The sequence below is a fragment of the Ursus americanus genome, chromosome 6, assembly GCF_024610735.1.
Source record: "Ursus americanus isolate L20-20 chromosome 6, mUrsAme1.1.p, whole genome shotgun sequence".
Taxonomy (NCBI): domain Eukaryota; kingdom Metazoa; phylum Chordata; class Mammalia; order Carnivora; family Ursidae; genus Ursus; species Ursus americanus.
In genome coordinates this window covers 39,208,244-39,232,435 of record NC_142132.1, presented here as the reverse complement: position 1 = coordinate 39,232,435, position 24,192 = coordinate 39,208,244, and the positions used below count along the sequence as shown (strand labels likewise).

Sequence of the window (24,192 nt, the reverse complement as noted above, 5' to 3'; positions counted from 1 at the left end):
TGAGAGTGTCAAAAGAGCACAACCCAGATGTAGACACTTGTACACAAATGAGTCTTCTCACCACTACCACTAGTGAGCTCATGCCAAAACCCTGAACACTTTGACAGAGGACAACTGTTAAAAAAAGTGAAGTACCAAAATGGACCCAAGAAAAATGAGACAAACCGATCAGACCAATTACTGAAGAACTTGAAAAAGATGGTATGCTCTTCACACCAAAAGTCAACCAGACCCAAAGGGTTTCACGAGCAAAGTAGGAATCCACCCTGTTGTTTAACTATTCCAAAATGCAGAAAAAGACAGGACGCGTTTTAATTCATTACTACAAGGCTAGCAAAAATGTTTTCAAAACTGACAGACACAACACACTTACACGTATACTCCCTACTAGAAATTCACTACTTATAAATAATATCTAGCCGTATATTAACCTAATAAGACTCATCACAGGAATATAAGAAGAGCAAAATATCAGGAAACCTAATGCAATATTCGTGTAATCACAATTATACAAATTTTATAAAACTCAGCATCTTCAAAAATGATTTTAGTATTATGTTAATGAACTAGGATTGGAGTATTTTTAACTTAACAGAGTATAAAACGGTGCAGTAAGAGCCAAAAAATTTTGAAAGAGAAAAACGAGGGAGAAATGACTTTCTCATCTCATAACACACTCAAAACTCCCGAGTTTGTAAAACCGCTTTAGAGAACAAGGATGCTAACTGGATACACTTTAAACGTTCAACAGGGAGAGCTATATTATCGTGACTACTACTTTGCCATCCTCCTAGTCACGGTTTTCAATGCCTACACAGTCCTACATTGAAGACCACACCTGATTCACCATTTCCCAACTCCGTACCTTCGGTGAATGCACAGGAAAAACCTCAGCATTCACAGCCTTACAAACACACAGACAGGTTTCTCCCGGGACTCGCCTGACTGCACTGCTAATCCACCACCACGGGCCGCCACAGCTACCAGCGCCCATGAAGGAAAGCGGGCTGTCCAAAGATGCGCTGCTCCCGCTCGAACGCCTCCTCCCTCCAGCCCTGTGACTTTCAGAAGCCGGAGCTGATGCTAATAGCTGCTCTGCATCTAAACCTTCCACTGAGACTATGGACAGGCCACTGCTACAACCCTACCCCCGTCTCCCCCGCCAGGAGAGCAGTGGCTGCTAGAAGTCATGAAGCAGCTAGGCCCCAAGAAGGCAGCACACAAACAGAGAATGTCCCTGCCCAACTCTCCTCCAGGCCTGGATCTCTGTGGCTGCGGAGAGACAAGAGGGGGATAAAAACAACTACAAATGTTTGGGGCTTCAAAACCAACAGATGTCAAATTACCACCCACGTTTATAAAATGTCCCCTGGGTCGCAGCCAAGCCCTGCAACTGTGGGTCCACTTGCTCAGGACCCTGGAACTCTTATAACTGCTGGATGCAAAGACTCACCATGGCCATTCCCTTAACCACCCCCCCAGGGAATGCCACCCCGAGCTGGATTCTGGATGTCACTTCACCACAGCTGAACAAATGAGATGCCAAGCCTCTCAAATACACACCACTGGCACCATGTTCAGCTTCTTTTGCATGTTTAATGAGGACTAAAGTTTATTTGGAAAATTCCGTAATGTTAAGCCATAGAAATAAACAATTTCTAACATATTCAGAAAGATGTATGATGATGAGTAAGAATCAAAAAGACACTTTTGTAGGAAGCATAAGAATTTTTTTTTTTAATGTCCCTATTGAAAATGTAACTTCCACTTAACAGTCACTAGGTAAAAACACCATCTAAGACTATTTGTTTTCACCTGATTCAATCTCAGAATTCTATAATGGCCTAGTCTGGAGTTTCAATAATGGCGAATTGTTGAATATTATGGACGTCTCTATCCAAACACTTAAAGACAAATCATCTCGGGCGGTTTCAAATTAAAAGCTTGTAAAATATGTAACCTCTCCTAGTTTTTGCAATTAATAGGGTACATCTGCAATTAGCCTGACTTACTGAATGCAGTGCTGTTGTCATTAAAAGATGTCTGTGAAAGTGCTGCTGTTATTATGGAGGCTCAGGAGACCAATCCCTCCTAGAGGGCAAACAGTGGACTGGTAGAAAACAACAGCCATAAATCACACTGTCAGGCAGCGGGGAGAGCGGAGTGGAGCACAGGCACATGAAGGCCATTCACGGTAAACACAGCACGGCAGCTTCCCAGGCAGGATTTACTGCACCTGTAATTAATTAAAATTTCCTTCAAGCTAAATCTTTAATAAACAAGGATTTGTGCTGACAATGAAGAAAAAAAGGGCTCCAGCAACATAATTTTACAATATACCTCACAGAACAAGCATAGCATCTATCATTTCTTGTATCAGGTGTATACACCGTCTCTGAAGTTAATAGGAATTACATCACTTTGTGTTATAATTTGTGTACTTGGAATGGGTCTGAAATATTTAGGATGCTTGAGGGACCATGTGGCCCTTTTCTACTTTTATTTGTTATGTTTTTGCCTGACTCCCTTCCAGCTCTTTAAAAAGCCAAGTCCTTTGACTCTAGTGTTCCAGAAAACGGGCCTTTTTAAAGAACACGTGATGGCAGTTTCATCAAACAGCCATGTTTTCCCGTGGTTTGTTCTTTAATCACAACTTGTGTTCCGCAAAAAGAATTTTAACACGCTCTTTCATTGTTTCCTTTTGGGGCCGAATGCATCTGGATGTGAGAAAAAAAGGTCTAGACGTGAATGCCCACGAACACGTGTGATAAAGCAAGTGTTAACCTTCAATCTAGCCAACTATTTATATTGAATCAGTCAGAAACAGCAGAGCATCTTTTCTTTTGACTACCAAGAAGAATGGGTCTGCAACATTCTTTGTTTCTAACAGTAAGAATTCCCTGAGTAAATGTTACACACCAAGGACAACACTAAGCTGCTCGTGCATCTCTATCACCTCAACAACTCTTCACGAAATTACCAAAAAATACTCACTGTGTTGGAGATCAAACTAGGCCCCCAGAAGCTAAGTGACTTGCCCAAGTTCAGAAAGCTATAAAATGGCAAATCCAAGATTCAAACCCTGGTCTGGTAATGACAAAAACTACACTTTGGAACCTTTATGCAATTGTTGCATTTCCTACCCTTATGCCTCTAAGTGCCACGAGTTTGTCAAAATGAGATAAAACTCTTCGATTTATCAAAAATATTCCACAGAATTACCATATCTGTAGGAGATAGCAGGAAAAGGTGGAAGAGACAAAGTGACAACTGTTTCAGAATATAAGCAAGAAATTTCTCATTAAGCATCTTCCAACAAATTGAAAAAAAGGGTCCTTAACAATTAAATAAAGTTCATAACACAGTGCTAAAGATGCCACCACCCACTGTGAGTTATGGCATAAGTACATTTTCTCTCCCCAAGAAAATGGCTAGCTTTTCAAGGTCAGTTAAAAACATCATATCCATTTTTCGGAGCCCTAACAGCCTCAACTACCTGCAATGTCATGTTTATAGTTACTCAACAAATGTCTGTTAATCAACTCATGTATCAAGTTTCTCTATGTTAGAAAAAAAGGGATCACAAAACATAATGAGAAAAGGAAAATCTTAGATTCCTATGAAATGAGATTTCAATTGACCATTAAAAGAAGATCTAGAAGACTGAAGATGTCTTTATCTGATTTGATTGTTTGGTTGAAAACACTAGCCACATATTCTTCTGCATGGTTGCTGGGTTTACATTTGGTAATTCTAAATTACACTGTCAGTCAAAGAGAGTGTTAACAAAGATAATACAGGGTCACATGGTGAGAGAGGTGGGAAGCTAAAAGGCAATGTAAGGAAGAAGAATGATGGATGCATTCCATTCAGAAATTGATCTGATGTCTGTGCTCTAAATGAAATTTTTAATTTTTAATTTTCAAAATTTTATGTCATATCTGCTACAACAAATCATTAGGAAAATAAAGACAATCTACTTGAGTGATAAGCAGAACAATTCCTGAATTAGTACTTTTACATTTTCCAAAGAGAAATTCTCTTCTCTTTCGTATTTTCTCCAGCACGGAATGTCCCTATCTCAGAGTGCCATTATCTGGACAGGCCCGTGGGCACAGAAAGCTCCCCCATGCAGAAAAAGAATCTTAGCTGATAAGAACAGAAAGGAAGTCAGGCATTAGATGCTGGGTTAGAGGTCAGACCAACACTGACATAATATTTGAAATATGATTAAAAAACAGTTAAATAACTGCAATCTAACACATTATCTGCAAGCCAACAGGTGTGCATGGGGTGGTGACAAAGATCTTCATGAACAAATATAAAAAGGAAGGAGCAAAGGTATCAAATGTCACTTTGGTGTTTGAATCTAGCAGCTGGATTTCTTTTTTTTTTTTAAGATTTTATTTATTCATTTGACAGAGATAGAGACAGCCAGCGAGAGCGGGAACACAAGCAGGGGGAGTGGGAGAGGAAGAAGCAGGCTCCCAGCGGAGAAGCCTGATGTGGGGCTTGATCCCATAACGCCGGGATCACGCCCTGAGCCGAAGGCAGACGCTTAACGACTGAGCCACCCAGGCGCCCCCTAGCAGCTGGATTTCTGATCTTGGAAGTGTTACTAACAAGGTCTGTGCAAAGGATTTAAAGTATATTCAATGTGTCTTCATCACAAATAATAAACTGATATTAACAATAATAAATAATAAACTCTGTTTCTAAGTCAAGAGTATGGTCTGTAAGATGCAAACGAACACCTTTTTGGTCTTTTGTATAACAACTTACATCTTTAGAGATCTGGGATACTTTATAATGGAAAAGAAACAGTAGAGTTAATTAAGGGTCAGAGGAAAAACATACGTCTACTGCTTTTCCTCAAAAGTTAAATAAGAGGGCACCTGAGTGGCGCAGGCAGTTAAGCATCTGCCTTTGGCTCCAGTCACGATTCAAGGGTCCTGGGATCAGCCCCGCATCAGGCTCCTTGCTAAGCGGGGAGCCTGCTTCTCCCTCTCCTCCCCGCTTGTGCTCTCTCACTATCTCTGTCACTACCTATCTCTCTCTCTAATAAGTAAATAAAATCTTCAAAAAAAAGTTAAATAAGAAACTTCAAGTTAAGGTCCTTAGCAAACTGTAAAGCACCAAAAAAATTTATGAACAATCACATGCATGCATGTGTTTGTGTGTGCAAAACCACTTCAGAAGATGGAATCACTGCAAAGTGAATGATCTACTCTCTCAAGTTCTGCCCTCCAAATATGGAAGCAAGGCACCAATGCAGACATTTCATTTATATGAAGATAGTTCTTCAGGTTATAATAAAAGAGGAAATGCAGGTAAGCTATGATAAAGGTGAAAGTGAATAGATGCCCTTCAGTAGCCTAAAAGAAAATAAAAGGATAAAGAGGAACATATGGAAAACGTGCCTTTTAAAGAGAAACATCAAGTAATGAATCCTGCTGGATTTTGCAATACAGAACATTACAAAATGTCAACAGATGATGGAAGTGAAAAAGGTATCAAAAATGTTTTACAAGGGTGACAAAAAGATAGTTACAACAATTTAGTCTCACTAGAAAAACAATCCCAATGGTTATATTCATGCTGTTAAAAATCACTGTTTTGTTTTGATCACAGCATTAACCCTACCTCATTAATTATTTTAACTCAGTTTGTTTTCCATATACCATTTAAAATTCAGGGCAAAGTCAGTTGGTTTTAACAGCAGCTAGTATAAGCAAGATTCTATTTCATCAAACTTGAGCTACCAGATTATAGATACTCCTGATCCACTTCTATGAACGCTATGATTCACTACTCATGATCGTGAACAAAATGTGAGTTTGGAGGAAAGGGGTACTGGGCGAAACTGCAGGAACCATGGAGTTCAGGGGCTCGCGTGTGTCGAACTCAGTGAGGCAAACATGCAGCAGCTCTTTCAGGCGCGCTGCGTGGGGGCACAGGAGAGCTCACTCAAGAGCTCCAAAGACTTGGGAAAGAAAGAACTCATAACAAACTGCCACTTTGTGTCAGTAAAGTAACCTGTAAACCCACAGTGAGGAAATGTAATTATCAGCTATTCAGCAAACGCTTAAGGGCACTTTACACAGCTTACAGTCTGGATGGTCAGAGCTGAGAATTAAAAAAGCATAATACAACCTCTCTATGCTACCCATTTGAGCACAAACCAACCTCCTTTTTAATAAAGTAACTAAAACTACAAATAAGTGAAGAAATCCAACTTTCAAAATACAATGGTTATGCTTACATGATGACCAGGGATTCAGAGAACACAAAGCAATTTAACTAAAAAACAACAATAGGAAAAGCAACAAATCAGGAAATTCCCAAAATGGCAGGTTGTTCTTTTGTTCATTAAAAATGTTGAAGAGCATGTTAGATGCATTTACCGATGAGGAGTTACATTACACTTTCCTAAAACTGTGGACCGCTGCTAATGGCCCAAATCCGACTAGTTAACTGTTCTGTAAGCCCCCAATGTATGGCCCCACTCACGCTAGCAGGCTTGTGGTGCCCTGTCTGGGCCCAGTTGTGTTTTGCTGGACAACAAACACGTCTCAAGGCCACTATGAACTGTGAGAATGATAACGTCTAAATTCACAACTACTGTGAAAATAACAGAGCTCTAAATTAAATCAGTTAAGTTAATGCATAAAAGAAACACAGGAACATACATTTAAGAAATACAGGGATCAGTCAAGCAGAGAAAGACAACTATCATATGATTTCTCTCATCTATGGAACTTCTTAAGAACTAGGAAGATCAGTAGGGGAAGAAAGGGGGGCTAATCAGAAGGGGGAATGAAACATGAGAGACTATGGACTATGAGAAACAAACTGAGGGCCTCAGAGGGGAGGGGGGTGGGGGAATGGGATAGACTGGTGACGGGTAGTAAGGAGGGCACATATTGCATGGTGCACTGGGTGTTATACACAACTAATGAATCATCGAGCTTTACATCGGAAACCGGGGATGTACTGTATGGTAACTAACATAATAAAAAATCATTAATAAAAAAAAATACAGGGATCAAAGGTGAAACAAATATGTAAAATGGAGAAGTTTAAAACCAAGCAAACCAACAGGTACTGAAGTACTGTAGTGTTACCTTTTTTTGAGTATAGGAGCCGGTTTCATGTAGAATTGCCACTCTGAACGGAGGCCACCACGTGTGAAACTCCTTCACCCACTGATGCATCACTGTCGTTGGACAGACAATTATAGTCGGACCCAACCCCTTGAACCTGCATCCAAAACGTTCAAGAAGAAAACACAACCGTGAATGACAGCATATGGACGATTAACCGCCAAAAAACAAAAAAGGAAACAAATAGGTTAACAGTTTGAAAAAGAAAAGCCTAGCTATGGAAATTTATTGATATTTTCTCTAAAGAAAAAGCTGTTGAGGTTAACACCCAGTAAGTGAGATCTAGTGTAAAGTAAAAGAAAATGAAACAAAAATTACATAACAAAAATACTTTCCTTTCCTCTTCTATTCCAGGTGAGGGAAGGTGTTATGTATCTCTTCAAACAGAGAATCGTAGGAGTTTTCACCGACAGGATCTCATTCAACCTCCCAGCCGTGGGGAAGTAAGCAGGACAGAAATGCTGCCGTGCTCGGGGGATCCGAAGGTTGGCATGCCCAAGGCGACGTGGTTACCAGCAGACGCAGCAATTCCTACGGTCAGTCTCCTGACCGCCGCGGCCTGCTTTCATGACACCGTGCTGCTCGCTTCTCCATGTGTGTGGGGGCATCACAGTGATCTGGAAAGCCCACACCAAGCGTGCAGCTGCACTGTTCTTGGGGAAAGCAGCGGAGCACGACACAGCAAGAGTCTTAGCAGTCACCCACTGACCCCGCAGTCCCAAACACACACTCATGTACCGGGATATCCACGGTAGCACTATCTACACCGTGGAAAAAGTGGGTGCCACCTAAACGTCCATAAAGACAAGTGCTGAACAAACCATTCCATTTCTTTAATTCAGCACAAGCTAGTCGTTAGGAGTGCTGCCTGGGTCTACCCAGCTCTGCACACATTAACTGCATGATCTTGGGCACATTACTTCACCTCTCTGAACCTCAGTTTCACATCTTAAATGGGAATAATAATAGTACTGATCACATAGGGTTAAATGAAGATTAATTCAGTTAATACCTGTAAAGTGTTCAGAACAGTGCCATATAGCAAATATTATAAGGGCTTGTTAAATAAGATCGAATATCACAGAACCATTAAAATCACTTTTGAAGAATATTTAAAAACCTGGAAAAATGCTCATAAGAAGTCTTTTATAAAACAAAACTATTTATGGAATCACTCCAACTCACTTTCACATAGAGAACTGGCAGATTGGTTGTGATGGACACTATCTCAACATTCATCCCTCCCTCTCCTTCCCAATAGAACCACGATTTTGTGCTGGTGTTCCCTCTTTCTTCCCACACTGTACTTGATGGGGATCTGACCACTGCCTGGCTGTGGGAGAAGCAGAAACCTGGGTTCATCCACAGCTGTCAGCACACAGTACCCGGCCCCCTCCCCGGCGCCACTCACTCTTCGACTCAGGGCCTGGTAAGACTGGTTCACTCAGCATAAGGAAGGAAGGACTCCCATTCCAGGCTGGGGGAGACTTTTCTCTCTCGGTCTCTCCTAGCACATGTGAACAAGGAAACACAGCCCAGTGGCTGCTGGGCAGTTGGGCTACAGTGCAAGGAGATCTGATGACTACAAGGAGAACTGACCTTAGGAGAAAACTGAAGTCCCTGGGACCCTGATGACATCACTGAGCTGCGGATCATGCTGTGTCTACTGCCCACCTTCTCTGTAGGTTCCTAGGGGTATCACATATACTGTGAACATCTGACTCAATGTAAGGTTTTGCCTACTTGTAACCAAAATATCCTGATACATTGCACACCACAGGTAACTAACCGAATGTGCACCATCCTGCACTCCTTCCCCCCATTATACTGGAACAAGTGTCCCTCTTCATGTCTGACCAATCCCTTTGCCTGTGCCTAGAAATCCATACTCCCATTACTGTGGCCACACTTCATCCTCAGTCCTGCTGGGAGCTGGGCGCCAGTTGGTACATAAGATGAAAATTAAGCAAAAGTCAGACTAACTATGGGAATCTCTTCAGCACTAGACTCACGCTCAGCTCATGCTACAGGAGACAACTGGGAGCCAAGACTGACTGAGGACGCTGAGGTCACGTGGCCTACATTTCACTCATTCTGGGGCAGAATCACTGCCACTCTCCCCCTCCCCCACCTTTTTCTGCCCAACAAGGATGTTGAATATCTGAAGCTAAATGCACACTACGTATACTTCCCCGTGCTACCTCATTAATTCCCATAGCTGCAATTACTCCCTCTACACGGGTGACACCAAATCTAGGTCCCCAGCCCAGATCTCTTTCCTGAACTCCAAAGTACCATATGCTTGGATGTCTAATTGCTGGCTCTCCAGTTAAATGTCCCCACAGCACCACACACAATCCTCCCCCACCTCGCCCTCCTCCCATGTTTCCAAACCCAATGGAAAGAACTGTCATCCACTATCCAGGTGCCCAAATTCAAAATCCATGTTTCATCACTGATCTGTCCCTCTTGTTCTCTACCTACTCAACGTACACTGAGTTCATGTCATGTCTATCTCCAAGAAAAGCACCTGTCTCTCCTTCTACACTGTTGATACTCCAGGTCTGGCCACTATCACCTCTTACCTAGGTTACTACACTCTTTAGCACAGACATTTCAAAAAAGCAAAAATCTGAATGTCTCATCCCTTTGCCTGAAAAGCTTTAATGTTTGCCTACTGCTCTTGAATAATCTACACACCTTAAGCTGGCCTATGAGACCACAAGGACTGACCTCTGCTCACCTCTTCACCCCCACCTCTCTCACGGCTCCCACCCCAACATCTGCCTCTGTGGTTCAGCACGCCACCTGCCAGCACTGTCTTCAGTTCCTACAAAGCACATATTCCTCTGATCTCTCGACGTTCCCCTTATCCTAGCTGCCATCTACTTGTGTTTTAGCCCTGAGGTTCTTTTACAGAGTCTTCCTTTTTCTCTTTGGATGGGTTAAGGATTCTTCCTTGGTATATCCACACTAGTTAGGACCCCATACTAACCCTACCATAACAGGTATCACTCGTATTTTTATTGTGTGTTAGATCCTTCCTAAGCCCCTTGAAGGTAGGAATGGCCTCTTCTTCAAATGCCTAGACCACAGGATGTAATTAATGAATACTGGATTTATTAAATGAAAACATTTTCTTAAAGGTTGTAGAAAATACACTGAAACGTTAAAAGAGATTATTTCTGAGTTAGGGAATCGTGGGTAATTTTTATTTTTTTGCTACAGCTCAGTAAATAATTTCTGAGCTTAATTTTTTTGTAAGTTACTCAGAGTAAATCACACAGTGCTTGAAATATTAAAAGTAATCTTCTGCACAGCTCAAAAATACCTGCAGTTCTATTACAGAAACAAGCCGTAACTGAAATGAGGCTCAGTTATATTCCAATGTGACAAAATGCCTCCATCCACTTCTAAATCCTCTCATCCTTCAGCTACAGCTACTGCCCCCTGCCCCTCTGCTCCATATTAAGGGCTCAAGAAGTAGAGGCTACAACAGACTTTGACACTTCCCAAATACCCAAGCCAGGTTCTGCTCCTCACTAAGGGCAGGCACCCCCTCAAGCTCCCTGGGGATGGCATGACTCTGTTCTGGCCCCCTTCATGACAATATTTCCTTCTAAATGGATTAAATGCACCAGCTTCTTTATATCCTCCATGGGGAACATGAGTTATTATCAATATGCGCTTAGCAGGGATTAGGAAACAACCAATCAAAACCTGTTTAAAATATTTACAAACAAAGTCACTTTCAAATAAGCATAAATACATACACATGCTTTATTCAGCTACATGCACTTATTTTTTTTTATCACATGCTTTCTGCAAACGGCTACACTGATGACTCACAGTGTCATTTAGGACCAATATTTTATTCTAGCTGAACACATATCTGGCATTATGATGCCCTTTCATTTCTGCCATTCTCCCTCTATTAGAAGACTATGGAGGTTTTCACACTGAGTGGAAATCTAGGAGCAGACCTAGATTGTTGCTGAACCACAGGAGGGGCAATCAAATCCATTAACTGTCACATCAACTGAACCACCCTTTTCCAACCCTCAAAACCAGTGAGATGAGCGTAAGAAATGGCTAAATGTACTAGAGTAATTAGCATCAATTACCAAACTGGCTAAAATTCCTTTCATCTTTGATTAGCATTGATTATCTAATGAGTTTAGGACAAGCCAATAGCTCCAATGGTCAAATACTTCAACCTACAGGATGGAAACCCTGCTATCCACAGGCTAGAACTTACCAGGAATTACAAAGTAAAATATTTACCTTTGAAAGTTCATTAACTTTTTCAGGCCATTTTATTTGTAACCAGGAATTTACTAAATGATATCCAAGACCTTAAAGTATTAACTGAAGTTTGAAAGGTAAATTATTTATTTCCTCATCATGAAATTCAGGGGACCTATCGTTATAATATGAATGGCCAAGGGAAAAGAAGGTAGTATGCACATGATGAACTGGGAGCACAAAAACCAGTACAGATTTTTACAACTGCACGTAATAAGCTTCTCCCTCTTTTAAAAACAAACACACATGCAAAACACATTAAAAAACAAAACCAAAAAAAACTTCTTTACCATGAAGTTTCTTCTTGGTATCCCAGAGACTTACAACTTTCAAAGACCATGGGCCATAAAACTGCAACACGAAGACCATCTCAAGTTAGGGCCCCCAAATCTACACAGTTCACAGGGGTTCAGAGAAAATGTAAATAGCCAAAATGAACCATGTCAGCTCACTGAGAACTTCATCTAACCATTCATCTATTTTTCTTTAGGACATAAACACAGCGAAGAACTCCAAGTTCATCGAGTTGCAGAGGTGGACAGGTTATAAAATTGTGAGAAAAATGTGATACAATTTGCTCTGGCACATGGAAGTCGAGGGGACCACGCTCCCCAACACACCTCTATTCATAAAGAGCCCGGCTGTTTGGCTGATACATAACTGCATTCTGGGAAGCCACTTCCACCAATACTATTTTAATAAAGACAATCTGGGCTATCATCCAACATGCCACACTATTTCATTATGGAAAAGAGGATATGAGCATTGATAGTTAATTGATTACAGCTGCTGCTCATTATTAGCCCTGCCTTCACTCCTAGTAGGATTGCCACCACTCTGGAGAGCATGTTTTAATTTTTAGATCAAAACTACACTGCAGGGAGGACTTGAGTTTTCGTAGGCCCAGAGTATTAGACTCCACACAAGTTTCATGACAATAGGAAGGGAAGGGAAGATAAGAGATGGGAAATAAGAAAATCCCAGAAATCATTTAAGGAAAGAAAGACTGTCCTAGAAACCATCTGGGGCAGCCTGGGGCATTCCAGTTATCCAAAAAGAAAAAAACAAACAAAAAAACATCCAGGTAGAGATGCAGAGCCACGCCAATCAAAGAGCTTATTTAGAACAGAGAAAGCACTTTCTAAAACACTAAACTAATGACACTCATAGATAAGAAAACACTAAATGCTCATTTTCAACTTTGACTTTTCCCTTGGGCTGCAATGTTTTCATGGTTCCAAGTAAAATATGTAATAGAACTCTAATATTTGAAGGAAAACCTCTGCTTCAGTACAACTTCCCTGTAATAACAAAGTATTTAGTATTTTAAAATCTCCAAATGTTTTTTCCCTTTCCTACATCATATAAAATATTCCTAAAACGAATACTTCTCATGAGAAGTGTGATCTGTTAAATTAATGGAAAAGGAATAAAAACAAAGCACTACTAACGATTAAAAAAAAAAAAAAGTTCTTTACTCAATAGTTTATGGTTTGCATTTGGCTCCATACTAAACGTTTCTCTGGGGCCAAACCCGAGCGCAGGACAGTCACTCTCTGCAGTTGCTGACTTCAGGCACATTGGAACTGTGTTGAAGGTGCCTCTAAACCCTATTCAGTGAGTGTCTGAGGTTGCTACAACATAACCGTCTAGTAAATATCTTGCTGTTACTCATTAGATAAACCTACTGGAATCCAAGGAGCTCTCAGATTATCTGGGTTAGAGATGAACTATCCTACATAATTCACCTCGTATTATTTTTACCAATACTGATTTACATAAAGCCAATTTACAGCTTTAGTATGGAAATAAATGCTCACTGTATTTCAAGAGAAATATTTCAGTCCCAACATACTGAACTAACACAATTTAAATGTTGATTCTTTCTGAATACCACAGCTTTAATAGTTCATTTAAATTCCTAAAGAGAATAAAGATCACAATCCAAACATAATTTTCCATCATTTTAGGCAATCATTTAGGCTTTGGCTTTAGAGTCGATATAAAATTCTTGAAGATTGGGAGAGGGAGAAGAAAGCATAGTGAGCAGACAATTTCATGTAAAAAAAAACCAATCCAACCACTATTACTATCTACAAATGCTATCGCACATACTGATTATAAAAGAAATTCGGGAGAATGGCTTCTCCAAAGCTCCAACTTTCCCCATGAATAGACTTTGTACTTACTGTAATGCTCACCTGGTCTCCTGCCAGAACAAATATTTTAATGTAAAATTTAATAAATGGGACTAAAGGTATTATACCCAATTTAAAATTCCATATTGTGTAAACTATCGATATTAACATAATTGAGTTTGTAAACAATCCATTTGTAGAAGCTAACCTTAGACACTGTATTGACCCAAAATATCTAGTGGGGCTCATCTGCAAAATGAAGCATCAATGCCTGGAATTCATTAAAAGTGTTACATGTTTAATTTCTCCTGCCCTACAGCTCCATTGTCTCGTAAAAATTTTCCTTTGATGTCCCCCACTAAAAGAATTAAAGGAATATTGTAATTGAAATGTCATCAATAATTCACAAGACCCTCCTCCACAGCAATACATCTGATGAAATATTAATTGAGCTCCACAGACTGACAGTCTGCAGAGGAGCACTTGCCTGTAATTTGAACCACGAGTCCTGATCTTGCTGTAGCTCAGACCTGCCAAGAAGGCAATTATCTGGATGGTCTTGCCCAATCCCATTTCGTCTCCCAGAATTCCTCCTGCCTGCTGGCAGTGCAATTCCCACAGCCACCTAACACCTGTCTGCTGGTACCTACAACAACAAACACCAACAAGAAAGAGAAAATGGCAAATGGTGGATAATACAGATCATAACAGAAAGTACTCATGAATTAATCATTTGGCTAGGTTCTAGTACCAGTCAGAGAAACATGCCGGATGTGTGTTTTACATGAGCATTATATTTATAAGGTCATACATTTTTGATTACCTAGGCATAAAATCACAAATTTTTCTTTATAGAACATGTTAACACATTTCTAATTAAACTGATAGATGGGGTAATTAGGGACTATTTCATTTCTTTTTCAACATTAGAAATAGCTTGGTAAACAAGCACAAATTTATTATCTTTTATTCAGTATCTTTCCAGAAAAAAATCTCAAATATTTTTACTTATATAAAGTTCCAATATTTTTTCTATGAAAAAGAGGCATTAACATTTACTTTTTCTATCTCAACAGCATCAAAAAGCAAGAGACAGAACACTACAATTTACAGCACATACTTTTGAAAAGTCACTTGACAATTATATTATCTTTTATAGGAAAAATTTAATTGAATTTTAAGGCCATAAACAAGTCTGAATAAAAGGGCTGCTCACAAAATTAGTACATGACAGATGATTCTCTCATATTATTAGCAGATGAAAAAAAGAACACTTTAAAGACTCAACAATACAAAAAGTCTTTTTAATATTTTAAAGCAGAACTTGATTCAGGGGCTTTATCATAGATACAGAAAGATCAGAGCTATTAAAATTTTAAATAAGGAGTACAAGACAAAGAAAAATAATATGTTCTCCTATAAAAACAAAGTTGGTATTTTCTTTTCTCCATCAATGGCATATTTAATCTATAATCTAAAAATGAAGCTAAAAAGGGGATAACGCAAGAAGCATTTTTGAGAGTGAAGAAAGACATCATAGAATGATATGAAAAATATATGCCAAGTGTAAAAACAAATCTAAGGCAAAAAATATTTAAAAGACCATGAAATCTAAAGATTTTTTTTTTCCAAAAAAAAATACCAAGGCTGATGAGCTTCCCATCTTAAACACAGGCATTTTTGTTGTTGGTTTACTGGCCTGATATCTACTCCAATATGTGTGGTATGTCTACCTAAAATCTCACTGTGAACTCTACTCCTTGTTGAACTAGTTTCATCTCTTAATCATATGTTATAATTAACTTCCCCCAGTAGTTTCCCCCAGAATCAATTCCAAAAGTTTACCTCTAGCTGTTGCTATTACTATCTATCTAAAACTTCGAATGAGAATGTTGCTGCTTATTAAGTTTGCTATTATACACACTGAATATGCACCCTGAGGAAGAGGATTAAAAATCAAAACACAGTAAAGTCTAGTATGGATAAAAGATCATTAAACTGAAGAACAACAAGTTCTATTAACACATGGTACATAATCAGAGAATAATGGCTACTAACTCCTTAAGAAGCCAATGCCGGGGAGGCAGAAGGCCACGTGGTTTGGATATAGCCTCACAACCACCCTGCATAAAGAAAGCAACCCATTTTATAGTTAGGATGTGAAAGCACACAGAGGTTAAGTAACTTGCCAAAGGTCACACTGCTAGGAAAAAAACGAGCAAGCCAGAACTGAAATCCAGAACCTCTCCTTCCAAAGTGACTCCACTTAGGAGATAATCTTGACCAGCGGTCCTCAATGGGGAATTATTTTGCACCCTAGGGGACATCTGGCAATCCCTGGAGTCATTTTTGGTCATTCAAACTGGTAAAGTACAATTGTTATCTAGTAGGTAGAATCCAGAGATGCTGTTCAACATCCTACAATGCACAGAAGAGTCCTTAAACAAAAGAATTATTCTGTCCAGAACGTCAGTTGTGCTGAGGATGAGAACCCCTGATGTAGGCTAAAAGCTGACTGTGAACCACAACAATGAACCAATCTCAGCTGTGGATAAAGATATAGTGCAAAAAAACCTGATGTATGATCAGAAGCACTAAATACTAGTTAATCAACCTCCTTTTACCGAGGTGGAGAACAACTATGGGACCAGCTCCTCCAGGCTGAGTAAGGACGAAAATCTCCCAGTGATCATTCTAGTGTTTCACCACTACACCACACCACCTCTCCTAACACGGGTCCAACATCTCTTTTTGTTTGGGGCCAATCAATTTAAGCGGGGAAAATCTAGAGGAGCACTCCAGAAACCATGAAAGGAATAAAGAATGGCAACCTGCACGGTATCCCAAAGGGAGTTTAGGAGGGCATTAAGACAGCTGCATCCTATGTGACCCAGGAGAGGCAATAATAGTGTGATTTCTCCTCATTTACAAATGTAATCTCCAAGGGCATACGATTTCGTGTTTATAAAATGATTAACACTAAAGAAATGGTTTAAGGAAAAATATCTACTAGGTGGCCCTGTAAGTCACACCACTACATGGAAATCCCCAACAACTGAGACATTGTACAAAGATGGCAGAGTGGCTCTTTCTTTCTACAAAGGCCCTAAGACCGCACCAGCACATTGGTTGGCAGGTGTGCGTCGCTGGATGAGGAGGAGTTAGGGAGCCTGGGTTCTGGTTTCAGTAGTGCCACTAAGTGACTTAGGTTTTGTTGCTTTAATTTCCTAATAAACACTATAAACAATGACATACTTCAAATGAAAGGTTACAGAATAGTTTTCAGAACCTTTGAAAGGCATATAAAAAATTACTCCTTATAAAGATATTTTACAAACTATTGTACAATAGTTAAAAAAAAAAAAGGACCATACTCTGCTTTCCCCATGAGAATGAAGTATCACAAAATAACCACAAATAATTGGTATATATCTTGGCATTGTCACACTAACCCAAGATTCCATTTGCTAGTGTGGCTAAAAGTAAGGTCAAAAGATTGAAGTTTGTCATTTGATTGCTAAATTATACAGATGAATGCATTTGCTGGGCAAACTTTCAAAACAGAAATTTAAAAGTTAAACATGATCTTAGAGAAAATAGCGCTTAAATGGATAACTGTAGCTTCTGACTCCCTTGTGTACAACTATACCCTGTTAATTTAATTCCACAGAGTGCAATAAATACAGCAAAAATATATCTACGGCTGAAAATTAAACTGGCCTGGCTAAAACTTAATCATAAAGGCAAAATGAAAACTTATCAATCCTATTAATTTTTTTCATACAGCAGAAGAAAAGGAACAAGTCTAATAACAATTATTTTGAGAATATGTTTTTTAGAAATGAACACAAAATACTTTGCAGAAATGTGTAATTAAGACAAATTAAAACAAACAAACATGACATGTATTTACATTAACTACTACAGGGTTAATAAGTCAATACACTGAAACCTATATACCCTTAGTAAGCAAAGTCTGGTTCTAGTAACTGTGAAATTCCGTTAGCACAAATTCTCACACTTATACAAAAGTGCACATTCAACTTGACTCTTGAGGCTATATACCAACTTACTACACATGCAGAAGTATCCTTCTTCGTTAAATCAATTTAAATTTATAATTTGGGTATTTCTTTTGCTAGTACAACACTGGTACTATCTGGACTGTTCCTTAATAAGCAATCGCTTTAGAGAAGATAAAAAGAGTTGTCAATAAATGTTGTTTACATACCCTTCCACAGTTAATTTTCGTTTGGGAGAAGCAATAAACAAAGTAGCCACCTCTCTGGGCTACAAAATGATTTGTCTGCAAAAATTATTAGAGCGATTCAGATTTGAATTTCTACATAAGTCGGCTTCTGTCCAGTTATGGCAACCCAACCAACACACTTCACATTTTTAGGATTTAAGCTTTCCTATATATTTAGTGAGGTAAAATAACTGTTTCCAACGCCTTTTGCCCACCCTCCCCTCATTGAGGTAAAAATTAAAACTATAATATAAGCCCTTTGAGAGGAAATATAAAAAGCATGTTATTTTTAAATAGACATCTTGCACAAGTTTAAGGCATGGCAGACAACTGAATCTAGAAGGAGATTAAGCATAATTGTCTCAAAGAAAGAAGTTTCTATCCCACACCCAACTACCAAATGATGCTACTGAACAGAAAGTAACTATATAATGGTTTAACTTCCTATATGCACTGAAGAAGCCTTCCTAAAGTATCTTGTTAAGTAAATCCCAGGAGTGATGAGACGGAAAATGCGCTTCCGTATTTACATTCATCACGGGAGACTGGCCCAGGCCATGTAGGCTACAGCATCTATTACACAGCTCCCGGTTATCTGGAACACTCGGCCACTTCACAAAGGAAACACAGTCAGTTTGAAATAGCAACTTAATGCCAAAGGTGTTTGCCTAGATCTTCTCTTTTGACATTAGAACATCTACATAAAATATTTAGATGCACATTTGGTCAGCTCAAAAGTATTATACCCTTAGGTACAATATAAAACACTCAAACTACTCTCAATAGTTTTTATTTCTACACAGAAGTTAAAAAAAAAAACCACCCCAATATTGATTTTAATATACAACTCTTCTTACTTAATTCATCTGACTTAAGAAATTAGAGGTTTGGTCCCTTAGAATTACTAAGAACAAAAAAATAATTCGACGTAGATGGCTTTTAAATGTGTTGCTTTTAGCTGGCTGAGACAGGTCCACATAGATTCACCAGCTTACAAACGTGCCCCATGCGCACTTTAGGCCATTTATTATCATCTACTTTTAATGAGCAGCACGTGGCTAAAATTTCATTTGACGATATCTGTATTTGCAATAAATTGCTGCAAGTACCTTGAGGGCCCACAGGTAACTACTGTATCATATCTAAAATATTAATTTGTACACAATGGCTTGATGACAGATATAAAGGAAAGAACACACGGCACATACTTAAAAAGCTTTTTGAACAGAAAACCTGGCATTTTAAAATCATCAAACTCCGCATCGCTCTCCTCAGAATTGTCTTCGAGCTTCAGACACTTCTCTTTGTCCTGCAGCCTCAGCTTATTCCATCTCCTACCATGAAAAGAAAAATCATATTTTCATTATTTTGGTTACAAGACAGATTAAAGCACAGTTCTAGATAATGCACAGGAAAAAGACGGAAATTAAAATGGTCTTTTAGCTTTCTGCCACCGTCATTACCCAAAACACTGATATTCAAAGAAAAAAAATTCTCTTTTCCTTCCTTTTCAATTCAATTCTTATTTGAATTATTACAGCTACTTTAGAAATATTTCTGTAAGGTCCCATTTCATTATCAAAACTACTTGTGCCTCTTCTGGCATACCCTAAGGGGAAATTTCTCTTCTACTTCCTAAGATATATGAACTTAATTCTAGAAAAGACTCAGTGAAAATTTCAATATAACTATTTCCAAAATGGCAATATAACAAAAAATAGATTTTATTTATCATTACTATTTCTGTGCTAAAGATATGACGGTCATAGCATAAAACAACACAGTATCTTGAACAAAAAGCAAAGGTTAGGTCAAAATTGCTATATATCAGATTAACATATTATTTACTTAATGGAGGGCCATCAGCAATATCAAAGGACTGATAAGTAAACAACTTAGAAAAAAAGGTGTTCACTAAATAAAATCTAACTCAGGAAAAAAAGTGTTCATTAAATAAAATCTAAGTTATAAATTTAGTAATATGATGCTTTTCAGATATAAAATAAGATGAGTGTTTATATTTCAGAGGGGTGATGCCATGTATGTATACCAGAAGAAATGTCTAAAGATTTGAAAGTCTTAACAACACACTGAGGTTGTTGGGAAGGTGTAGTCATTTAACCAGACTAATTCTGCATCCAAGTAACTATATAATGGACACCGGTATCATGAGTTTAAAAAATACACACACACACACACACACACACACACACACACAACTCAATAGCCTCACATTCTATTTACTTCCAAAATAAAAGGATGACCTTTCTTTCTCAGTATGCATGCATCTCACAATGTGAATTTCACAAAATGGTGGGAATGGAATAAAGCAATACAGATAAATGCCTTCAAAGTAAAAAGCTCACAGGAAGGGAATGAGAACAGCAACATGTCTAAGATATTTAACCGCCACTGATTATGTAAGAATATTAAGAGAATGTGTGGAGGAAAGTAAATGAGAAAATGGAAGGATAATATCATATACACTGCTCGGTTTAACCAATGGTGTTTTCCAGTATCAATTACCACACCAGCACAGGAGGCCAAATACAAGAGCAACAGGCAACCCCATCGAGGTAGCCGCTGGAGGACCTTAAAGCACGCCCTCTGATACAAAGTCTTGCCTTGTTGAGAATGTTCACTCTTCAAAGTAACAAAAGGAAGGGCTACCTGAGATACAACTGCAATCAATAAGGAAGAAGTAGCTGGTGATCTGAAGCTGCTTCTCGGGGTACTAAGAGGAGCTATAAATAAGCACTGTTGGTAATTTCCAGAGAAGAACAGGAAATTTAAGAGGCAGTACATAGCCAAGCCTAAGAAAACTGCTGTCATATAACCATGAGATAGTCTTTTTATATAAAATATTTAATGACCTTTTTGTGCTTAACTTCTAAAGGCAATCTCTTCCTCTCTTTTATTTTTCTTCCTTAAAAATTATCTCCGTGCAATTGATGAAATGAAGTACCTCTCGGTGCCTATAATCGTCTTTGCTATTCTTCTGAGTTTCATATTACGAACAAATTTAGTTAAGTGCAATGGTGCACAGCAGTGGTTCTCAACCAGGGGCAATTTGGCCATCCTCCCTGCCCCCCAGGGTAATTTGACAATGTCTAGAGACATATTTAGTTGTTCCAACTGCTGTGGGGAGGGAGGTACACTACTAACATCTAGCAGGTGGAGGCCAGGGACACTGCTGATAAACACCCTACAATGTACAAGCCAGGCCTCCACAACAAAATGTTATCTGGTCTCAAATGTCAATAGTGCCAAGGCTGAAAATTCCTGGTAGCTAAGTAGACGCGCTACTGAAACTTAGAAACCAAATGACGTACATCCATTTTCCTGGTATATATATCTGGATTCTCGCTACCTACTATCTGAAATTTAGTGAGCAAGCAATTTCACATAACAAGATATTCCTCAGTATCCAAATTCCTTACTATCAGAACTCAAAACCAAATATCTGCAAAACAAAAGATACTTGTATTTACCAAATTTATGAATAATACAAAACTCAGAAGAATCACAAAAACTACCAATCCACTTAAAAACACTCCATTTTGCAATTATGCTAAGATAATTTTACAGGAAGAAAAAGAAAAACACCAGAAGATACTGGTTTTAGAAGTTTGGCATAAAGTCATTAAATACTTTACATAAAGAGTATCACATACTAAACTCCATTGACAGATGATAGCTATTTCCTCAGACTCAGCCAGCAAGTCTTTGTGGCCGTTCAATTTCCCACTGCATCACTCTGAGTCAACAGGGTTTCAGCTTCCTCCTTCTCCTCCCTCCTAAAAGGTACAGGCATCATGTCACCACAGAACACAGCACCTAGGAAACCACATAAGCCACTACAGAAATGATTGCATTCCAGTGCCTTCCGCTTCATAAAGATGAAGCGAGCCGAACGTTTATACAGTTTGGCTAAAGGATGACTAAAGGTGGTAGGGAAAAATCATTATTGCCTACAAGCATTTGTACCATTGTGAAGACAAATCGCCCCAGTAGAATCATATACACATATTAAAGACAGAAAATACCAGGGTTATAAAACCACATGCATATGCGGCTCAGGCTAAGACATCCTTCTGTTATATAAAGCAGTAATTCCCCATGTGGCTTGTAGCCAAAACAGACCTCCGACCATCTAACCAATGCCCACTGAGGCAGTGCAGCACCAAGTGCCGACGGACAAGAAGGACGCCATGGCAGACTAGGGAGGTGGAGGAGGGCCAGATTCACCTGAATTGAGAGAAACAGAAGTCTTTCCCAACCTAGATGCCATTAAGGGTCTTAAAGTTGCTCTCTTTTGTGTGCTTAACCTGCCTGTCCTGCAGCCTGGCAGGCTGAGCAATCTGTCTGGCCAGCAGGTGTAAAGGGATCTCTGTGCTAGGAATAAACTGGGTTTGACGCACGGAGCAAGCACAGGCCAAAACACGAAAAGTCTGCACCCAGACGGTCTAGAATCAAATCCTGACTGCTTTTTATCAGTTCTTTAACCCTCAGCAAGTCACTCAGCCTTGGCAGCACCTACCTTTCCTCAAGTGGGAGGTGGAGAGAACAATGGCACGTACTTCCCTAGACTTAGGGAGGATTAAATGAGGTGTCACATGTAAAGCACTTAGCATGAGCCTAGAATGTAAGTACTCAACAAATAAATACACTGTTCTACATAATCACGTCTGCCTACCGAAACCCTCACACCAACTCAGACGTGATCCTCACAGGCTGGTACTGCCACTCTGTTCCCATACGGAGAAGGAAGTGGAGGCAATATATAGTACAAGGCAATCTGCTGCGATAATGCGAGGCACCACAAGGGCTTACCAGAACTACCTGAACACGTACGTCTGAACAAAACCCATGTTTGGGAATCAAACAGATGCTCAGAAAATTATTACGAATAACGTGATCACCATGAGTAAACACACCTACCCATTAGAAGGTACCTGCTGGAATACCTCACTTTTAAAATTCTGTAATAGATGTGTAAACAGGGAGCTGTCATGAAGTATGGCTGCTTTTTATATGGCAGTAAGAAAAAAACAGATACAGAATGACTTAAAATTGGTTGGGGGTGGGTTGAGATGAAGATTCAGGCCCCAGTGATTTAAAATCATAAAAATCATGTATGGTCCCAAAATGTCTAAATTCTGTTATTGCAACAAAAGAAGCTACATAATGGATTTTAAAAGTGGAAGGGGGCAGTAAATAGTCCAATATTTACATTTTTGGAAAAGAAAGAACTTTCTCATATTTTCTATGCTCTCATTTAAAAACCTCCGCACATGTCATAGTCACAGCTGCAGCCACATAAAAGCAAGCGGGCCCAGTGTTCCCTGGCAGGGTTTCTAACTCTTCACACGCCTCCCATCGTCAGCCTGCTAGCGACTCCACTGGCAGCCACTTAGAAAAGAACCCAGCAATAAACATAAACTTACAATTCCAATCAGATGCAGGCAGAGAAACTGCTCCCTGGCTTTGCTACGTTCGTGCAAGAATGAGAACCTGGCCCAGGCTGTGGGGCCTGGGGCTGAGACCACAATAACGATCTGTCAGAAGCGACTCGGACCCAGGGCCGGGTGGCTAGCAACAATGCACAGCATAACCAGTTGAACTATACGAGGAACACCACCTCCTCCAGTTGCTAAGGCACCTTGTCAATGGAATCCTAAGAATACACCTGAGAGCTAGCGGCCACCATTTAAACTTAGTTTACTTTCAACGGAAAATTTCCAGAACACCAAGGATGTTCAAAATATATAAGTGGGCAAACACGGCTAGCTGTCATTATGCCACTACCTTGTGGTTTCCTCCTTCCTGTGCCATTTTGCATTCCTGTAGTGTCCCAACCTCCCTCCCGCAAACACATCAACAACCCCCATGGACCTATCAGAGCTCTGTTCAAGCAGTGCCTCGGGAGGAGGAAGCCCTCTCTGACGAACCAGAGTTGTCCTGTCCTCCAGTTACCTTCCCAACCCCATGGCACCATGGGCACACCTGGTGTTTTTACTAGAACACTCACCAAGTGTTCAGCAACATTTGAAAACCGTATCTGTCTCCACCATTAGACTGGGAGCCACCTGAGGCCAGAGACTGTTTTAGCCATTTTCATACCTCTAGAGACCAGACAATGGCCCACCTTAACACAGATACTCAGTAAATGCTATACGAATGAATGAATGAGGTTTAGATTTAGGCTAGGGGTAAGGAAGACACCAGGGACAGAAGCGTGGCTTGAGAATGGTCAAAGTAGGTCATTGAAAAATGGGTTCAAGAACCGTCCTGTTCTATCTCATTTACAGCCTACTTCCTGCTGCATTCCTCCTCT

At 39.6% G+C, this 24,192-nt stretch overlaps 1 protein-coding gene across 6 annotated transcripts in view; it reads right to left on the bottom strand.

Moving 5' to 3' along the window:
* Window positions 1–24,192, bottom strand: part of ERCC6 (ERCC excision repair 6, chromatin remodeling factor) — a 72,355-nt gene that overhangs the window by 25,936 nt on the left and 22,227 nt on the right. For all 6 annotated transcript variants that reach the window (XR_015724779.1, XM_087862938.1, XM_045809895.2 and 3 more), the window contains 3 exons: window positions 19,064–19,189; window positions 14,094–14,252; window positions 7,125–7,260 (listed from right to left, as the gene is read on the bottom strand). Coding sequence is in view for 5 of the 6 variants with exons in the window: in XM_087862938.1 (XP_087719064.1) it covers window positions 7,125–7,260; window positions 14,094–14,252; window positions 19,064–19,189 (421 nt within the window). In the remaining variant the exon portion in view is untranslated. The remainder of the gene's footprint in view (window positions 1–7,124; window positions 7,261–14,093; window positions 14,253–19,063; window positions 19,190–24,192) is intronic.